At 44.2% G+C, this 7,954-nt stretch overlaps 1 protein-coding gene across 1 annotated transcript; it reads left to right on the top strand.

The window, feature by feature from the left end:
* The first annotated feature begins 280 nt into the window (after positions 1-280).
* Positions 281-6,534, top strand: LOC122375325 (60S ribosomal protein L27a-like). The gene is made up of 4 exons (XM_043354639.1): positions 281-467; positions 3,847-3,910; positions 4,681-4,778; positions 6,221-6,534. The coding sequence occupies exons 1-4, from the start codon at positions 465-467 to the stop codon at positions 6,497-6,499; spliced, it is 444 nt and encodes a 147-aa protein (XP_043210574.1). The 5' UTR covers positions 281-464; the 3' UTR covers positions 6,500-6,534.
* Positions 6,535-7,954: the final 1,420 nt, after the last annotated feature.

Genomic DNA, 7,954 nt, shown 5'->3' with positions numbered 1-7,954 from the left:
CATCGGATCTGTATCGATCTCAGGGGGTGCCCGGTCCGAGGTTAGGGAGGCAAGCTGCCCCGCTTGCCCCCCCCCCCCCCGTGGCGACGCTAATGAAGGGCGGCCTCCTAAAAATACCTGAAAATGATTATCCGTTATCGTCAGTCGATCTCTATTTTTTGTTGTTTTTTTGTTTTTGTTTTTAATGAAATAGGAGCTGCCAGCTAATATTAGGCTTTTAACTGAGTTTTAGTGCCTCAAATGACTTTCTAGGACATACCCGGACATACCCTTTGTCTTCAATTTTTTTCATTCATTTTCACTTAAGATTTTAAGCAGTAATTTCTTTGCAAATATCTTATTTACAATCCATTTAGAAGACGTAAGCCGAGCAAGATAAAACATTTTGATTTTGGCCTAGCAATCAGACTAATTATTTTCTAAAAGGCAACGCTGTTTCCTTTCGAAAACATCCGTGGCTTACAATGGTGAGTTCACGTGTGTTTGTAGAATTTTCATGTAAAATTCAACTTATGTTGCTGTTTTCTTCGATCGGTTTTAATAGAATTTGCAGAGGGTATCGTTTTCTGCTTTGTTTCGCAATTTTAATAGGTACTGATCACAGACTGAATTGCTCGTTGATTGTTTCATTAGCGTCGGAATCGTATTTGCTGCGTTTTATTTGCCTGGGTGGAAGCTAGCTGAAGTCCAGAGGGCTGTTTACGGGCTCGATGTGCAGCTGGACTGTACAGGCTTTAAGCATCGCCCACTGTGTCCCTATGTCATCCTTCCATCACCGCACTCAGCGGCCGCTGCGGTCAGTCGGGCACACTGTGGTAATTCCGTTCCGTATATAGAAACGTTTCTATATTTGGAAACGATGTTCCACATATAGAAACGCTTGGGTAAATATTTACATAAGGTCCGATTGACTGATCAAGCATAAATTTTGCATATTCTTACATTATTTGACATTCTGAATCCAGATATCATACTTACGTGCGGCGGAAAAATCAAAAAACACAAAAATAACAACCTGTTACACCCCTTCATAACACGATACATACCCACGTGCACACGCACCGACGACGCGAATGAATGCGACGAGGGAAAAACGCCGCCGTTTCAGCGCTGCCATATGAAGTTTTTTTGCTGCCATTTTCGGGGAAATGTTGGGAACCGGGGTTTATGGGTGAGGAGGGAATCAAATACGATAATCAATGAAAGTGACGTCAAAATAACAAAAGACGAAAAAATGGTAAAAATCATAAACTAACCTAACCTAACCTAACCTAACCTAACCTAACCTAACCTAACCTAACCTACTGATTTTTGCCTACCGGGGATAAGGAAAAAGTTACTTGCAGGAATAGATTGCAGGCAACAGTAAATCAAATATTTTTAGGTTAAGTGGTCATGCATCAGGCTTCAGGCCTTCGGCCTGAAGCCAGATACATAACCACTTAACCTAAAAATATTTGATTTACTCTTGCCTGTAATCTCTCCTAAGGCATCGCCTTCGGCACTGCACTGCTCCGCCACGAGTATTATTATGACGTCACTTTCGTAACAAAATCGAATAGCGTAATGTTTTCACTCAACCTCGGAGTTTATTCATTCGATCCTTTCCACGTGGTGCAAACAACGGCTGGTGGAGTGCGGTAGTGGCCGGTGGTGACGGTAAATATTTTACAGGTGCTTTAAAAGTTGGTTGCGCCATGATTTACTATCAGATATGAAATCAGGAGGCCAAAATACATCGTGTGGTATGTTTGTTATACTCACTTTGGCGATCGGACCTTATGTATATAAATACCAACGCTTGTTCCAAATATGGAAACGCTGCGTTTCTATATTTGGAAATGGTAGGTGCACGCTCACCTGTTTGACGATCTTCGTAAGCTCTGGCGAAATTTCGCACAAAACGGTTACCACCAGTGACAAGCCAACATTTGAGTTAATAATCGCAAGGAGGCCCAAAGAAATCCATGGTGGGCCATGGTAATGATGACGATTGGATTTCTGGTTTCTGTAAAATGTAGAAGAAATTGTGAATAAGAGAAAAACTTCCATTAAGGTTTCCCTTCAAATATGACGTCCAGAACCTGATTTGGGCTGATTTTTGGTAGAATATTGGCTAATTTGGGCTAAATAGATGTTTAAAGTTTTGGCGAAATTGACGTGTCATTTTCACCTGAGTGCTTCCTTGTTGCTACTAGATGGCATTCCACCATCTAGAAAGTTACATAACGCATCTTGCTTTAAAATAAATTGTCCGGAATGATCGGTGCTTCTGAGCGTTTCCATTTATGGAACGCAGCGTTTCTATATTTGGAAACGTTTCCAAGTATAGCAACGTTTCTATAAATGGACCGGAATTACCACAGTGCGCCCAACTGCGGTCGGTCAGGACCAGCCACAGTGGACACTGGACCGTCCACCGCACGCAGCTGTGACGTTAGAACCGCCTACCCATCCCCTACCCCCAGGCCTGCTGCACACTGCACACACCGCACTCAGCAGTTTGTGGTGCCCATGAACACTGCTTGGGTCAAAAGTCTGTTCCCATGGCTGCTCCAAGACTATATAACAACTCCAACCCCTGCTGCTCTGCTCTGCTGGGCTGATCCAACCACGTTCAAATTCATTTAGGCTCATCTTTGTCCTGTGTTTTGCTTCCATTTTTTATCTAATGGGGCCCAGTTTTTCAATGCGCCCTGCTTGTTCAGTTGGTGACTTACCAGGGAAATAAGTAAACATTAAAGTACTATTTTATGATCCTGTGACAGCACTTCCTCCCATAGGGTCCTGTATAAAGGATCTAAAAAGGATGCCATTTTTGGTACCCCTCTCATGAAAACCACTTGGCCTGCCTGAAATAATGCTTAGTGTCCTGTAGAACATACTGAAATATGACTCGTAACTATGGGGATATATAAATCAACAAGACTGCAAATAAACTTACCATAATGAATAATTTTTATACATACATCTCAATATAAAATCAGCTTATTTTTCTGAAACACACCTTTTGTTTAATGAATAATTACAAAATTCAATTGTAAGAAAAATATTTCTGCCTGAGTAGCAGAATCATTACCTATATTTTGCTCATCAGGTGATTGGGGGATCTTTTTTTAGGCTGGTGGCAAAATAGGATCAATATTTAGTTTGTGTTACTTGTTAGGGCTGAGTTCTTCACTTTAGAAACATTTTGACTTTATTTTTACTAGTGTAGGTATGATAATATTTGATAAATTCTCTCTGTTAATGCCATTCACTAGTCAGAGAAGTGGCGCCTTGCTGTCTAAGGGCCGATAAAAGATCACACTTTTAGGGCTATGTCTTCAACATGGCAAGCTGAGACTGTTGTCAATTCCTTCCACTCCAGTCCAGCCAAAATCATCACAAACACTTTCTGTGGCAACTCCAAATGGGGCTCTTTGCCCATTTTGGTCTTGTGTACTGTATGTCATCTGCATTATTCAAAGTCGAGACCTTTTAAAGACTTTCCAGGTCATCATTCAAAGTCAGGTCACTTGTGATAGATAAAGCAACAACAAACACGACCAATGATATTCCATGACAGCCCGCACTCATACAAAATCTCCACTGACTGCTGACATTGTAAGAAAATACATTTTCATGTTATTACTTTCCACCCTGTTGCATAACTATATTGGCTAGATCTTAGCATGAAGTATGTTTAATTGACTACAATTTGTGAGTGATGGGTGTTGTGTTCATTCCATTGCTATTCATTTTAATTATTTCCCAACTGATTTAGGCATAAACCTGGGCAAGGCTGATAAAGCTTTTACATACCTATCCTCTTGATGCCTACTTATCAATCTGTGCTTTTTTCAGTCAACCAACAAGAAGAAGACCAGGAAGCTTCGTGGCCAAGTGAGCCATGGCCATGGCCGCATTGGTAAGTTTATTATTTGTGTCTGGTGTAGTTTTCCAGTAATATTGTGTGTCATGCTAGTTACTTCTATTTGTTGGTTTAGGGCCCTACACCTCATGCTAGGCTTATTCAGCCCATTCAGTATGCACCACTAGTCCAGCATGGCGTGAACCAAAGCTGTAGCAGGGACAGTAACGTGGAGGCTGATCTGTACAAAAGGAAGTTGTCTCTGCTTCGGCTTATGTTCACACTCGGATATGAGATGAATATCCTAAACATATTATATGCTATTCCTGTTGAAAAAATTCTCTCGCCTTGTCTGGGATTGTAGTTTCACAAATCTTGTTGATTTGGGTGGGAAACAACATCCAAATGAAAACCATTTAGGGTTCTCAACTTCAATTTTAAGAGCAATTCCCACTCCAAATATTACTGAGAAAAAACATGTTTGTGGGTGGTTTTGCATCCTACTTTTCATCACACTTGTATAGAAATGTATGCCTCTCTCGTCCCCCTTTTTGGAGAGTAATTTCCCCTCTGACATCCAAACCAAAATACAACGTTGGGATGCTGGTCATTTAAGTTATTGGGGATACGACGTCTATAATTTCCCTTCACATCCAAGCCTATTGATACATTTTGAGGTCGGTATGCCCATTTTTGCTCATATTGAAACACTGGATTTATTTCGAGTAAAGCATTTATGACTTGCGATCTCCGGTTGTGCACTAACGTATGTTATTGGAAAAAACGACACTTCATCACATCATAACGGTATGTTTGTTGGTTTACAGGCAAGCACAGGAAGCACCCGGGAGGTCGCGGTAACGCCGGTGGCCAGCACCACCACCGCATCAACTTCGACAAGTACCATCCCGGCTACTTCGGAAAGGTGGGTCGACCGCGGCAGCTGCCAGGCGGACTTATTGCGTCTTTGCCGCTCTGGCATGCTTCTCAGATTAATTTCTGGGCTATCTTATGAGCCAATGTGAAACACGTTCTTCTGTACGAGATGAATATTAAAAAGGTCGAGTAATCTGAGGTGTGCAGCTTTATTCTAGTTATGTGTGGCTTAAATGTCATAAAGGAAATGTAATTTTACTTAAACCCGTATTTTTAAGGAAGACCCTGGGCGTTGTTCGGTCGCAGTTTTTTATCATTGGGCGGCGAGCCTGCTACTATTTCTTGGCTCCAGGCTCCTCATTGGTCAGATTCACGTGGTTTATGCCTTTGACCAAGGAGAGGCCAAGAAACGCTAGTAATTAAGTTCCTTATATGGGAAAACCGACAGCATGGTGATTAAAGGGAATAGTTCACTTTCACGAAATTAGTTTTTTGCAATGCATTTATTATTTAATAAAACCTTTCTGTAGGAAGAACTCTTCAGTTTTAAAAGAGGGACATGACCCCTGCCAGGCACACATCAACAAGGCACCTTTTTGGGGACGAAAAATGGAATATCTTTGCCTAGGGTGACCGTTGGGCCGTAAAAGCTCCTGATTTGTACTTGTCTCAGCTCAAGCTACGGAACTGCTATTCCAGTTCAAAACCCAATGTTAAAAGTGAACTATTTCCTATAATAACAGCAACTGAAGAGAGCTCAGTACCTACTGCTGCAGGAACTTGCGAAGATAGTTGGGAAGCAACCCTTATATGCTCACAGTATTTACTATTAAATGGGTAAACCATATATCATACATTGCAAAGATTATTGGAGGATGTCTCTTTTTTATCGTATCAATGTCCCAAAATGTGTCGATTTGGGTGGGAAACGACATCCAAATGAAGGTCGTTTTCTTCTCTCACCTCCAGTTTTCAAGCCCAATTTTCCACTGCCAATTCCACTGTGAAAGACCAGATTTGATGGTTGTTTTGCGTTCTACTATCTGCCACAATTGTAGATACAGTCATGTTTTTTATCCTTTCCCACTCTTTTTGGGCCTTACCTGGCCCATAATGTTTCACTCTCATCCAATTTTTTGTCAGCAGTTTCCCCTCTGACACCCGAGCAAAAATGTAATTTTGGGACATTGTATCGTATTACCTCCCGTGTTTTTCAACTTTATAACATACAATACTGCTCAAGAGAGTAAAAGGCGAACTTCATGGAGAACTTCTTAAGATTTATTACTGTGGGTATTTTCAATTAAAAGTCACCTCCATGCCACCCCACCCCCAAATTGCTACGATTCGTGACATAAGCTAAATAATTTTGTTTCAAGATACGGCTTAGCGATCGATTCGTTTCAGTTTGTTGGATGTAGGAAGACGGACCTAGCAATGTCACAAGGCCACCGCCGCTGCTGCCACTAACATCCGTGTCCTGTGTGTCAGGTTGGCATGCGTGACTTCCACGTGCACAAGAACCGCAAGTTCCGGCCGGCCATCAACCTGGACAAGGTGTGGTCTCTGGTCTCTGAGGACACGCGCGACCACTTCGCCAAGCACCAGGAGAAGGCGCCCGTCATTGACGTCGTCAAGGCCGGCTACTACAAGGTGCTGGGTAAGGGCCTGCTGCCCAAGCAGCCGGTCATCGTCAAGGCCAAGTTCTTCTCCCGTCTGGCCGAGGAGAAGATCAAGAAGGTGGGCGGCTGCTGTGTGTTGACAGCGTAGCGCGGTGGTCAAACAATACAAACAAGCGACGCGACGCCGCCGTGCTTTGTCGTGGAGAGCGCCGGACGGATACCGAGGGGGACGGAGCAGAGGGAACAGGTCAAGGGGCGGGGTCAGGTACTCACAGGCGACGCCCTTGCATGGTTGGCTGATTGGGTTGGCAAGAGATCGTCAATCGGGTCGGATCTCGCACCTAGGGTTCTGAAGAATTAACGTTTTAGTGTCCCATGCACTCTAGGTTGGACACTTGGGTTCTGCGTCATACAGAGAACCCCGCATTTAAATTGAACACATGCGTTGGGGGGGGGGGGGATGCCCGCTGCTAATGCTAGATATAAGGGAGAAGCCTCGTTTGGTGGACGGACGGTTGTCTTTGGCCGGCATGGAGGCTCTGCGACCGGGCAGCGCGGCGCAGTGGCTCCGAACATCCCTCGCTGGGCTCTGATACACAATGGAGTGATGCTAGGTATGACAGGAGCAGCATGGAGTCGTCTCGGTGATTAGCCATTCCAATCGAACTCGACTGTTACCTCCGCGCCTCTCGCGATGATGACCTCACGTCAATAATCAATATCGACGAGCCCCCAGGAGTCCTTCCGGGACTGGGCTGTTGGGACACTCAGTCAGTCAATGTCACAGTTCGGTAAAGATGCCGCTAGCGCCCCGTCCTGCTGAGCGTTAGTGGGAACTGGGAGCGGCAGGTGATGGTCGGTACCCATATGCTACAGTTTCACCTCCCTAAGAGTAAGAGCTAGCTGGGTAAACAGGCGCAGTTTAGCCGACTTGTCTGCTTAGTAGTGCTTATTGCTATGGTGAGGACCGTTAGAACTCTTAGTTACGCTTTCTTTACCTTCTGCTCGTCGTAAGTACCGTTTCTGGAAGCCAACTGTGACTTAGCGTGCATTTCTTCAAGATACCCCTCGCATTACGGGTTTTCACCCAGGTATCAGTCGACGGATGCCCGTGTCGATTTTCCGACGGCTGCGCCACCTACACTAGACCTTGACTCGACGACCGCTAGGTGGCGGTTTATCAGCTTGAAGGCGTATCGGAACGAGGGGTGTTACACAAACACATTTGAGAGTTTGAACTTTGTTGGTATGGGAGGGAGTGCATTTTCTACACTCTGCTGGGTGTTGATGTTAACCGGCGTTTTCCCAACTTTCAAACTGTTTTGCAAAGCAAATGGGATTTCTAAAAAATAAAAAATAAAATAGTAGCTTCGGCCAATGCTGTATGTTATAGTTGAAAAGGTCAAGTCTGCAGTGGCGGATCCAGGGGGGGGGGCAAAATGGGCATTTGCCCCCCCCCCCCCAAACGGCATGATTTTAACATTACGCCTATGGACGATGCATGGAAAGAATCGATAAATTTTTATGGTTTGCCCCCCCCCCCAAACCTCTGAGCTGGATCCGCCTCTGCAAGTCTGTGGATGAACAATGGACATTCTGAGGT

Source organism: Amphibalanus amphitrite, unplaced genomic scaffold, assembly GCF_019059575.1.
Source record: "Amphibalanus amphitrite isolate SeventyFive unplaced genomic scaffold, NRLGWU_Aamphi_draft 001818F_arrow, whole genome shotgun sequence".
Lineage (NCBI taxonomy): Eukaryota > Metazoa > Arthropoda > Thecostraca > Balanomorpha > Balanidae > Amphibalanus > Amphibalanus amphitrite.
Note: the sequence above shows the minus strand (reverse complement) of the source record. Positions and strands in the feature narration are given on the sequence as shown.

What these genes read in the sequence shown, in the direction of transcription:
- LOC122375325 (XM_043354639.1), top strand. An exon ending in CCATGGCCATGGCCGCATTG is followed by an intron (nt 3,911 to 4,680) that starts GTAAGTTTATTA and finishes GTTGGTTTACAG; the next exon opens with GCAAGCACAGGAAGCACCCG. An exon ending in ATCCCGGCTACTTCGGAAAG is followed by an intron (nt 4,779 to 6,220) that starts GTGGGTCGACCG and finishes CCTGTGTGTCAG; the next exon opens with GTTGGCATGCGTGACTTCCA.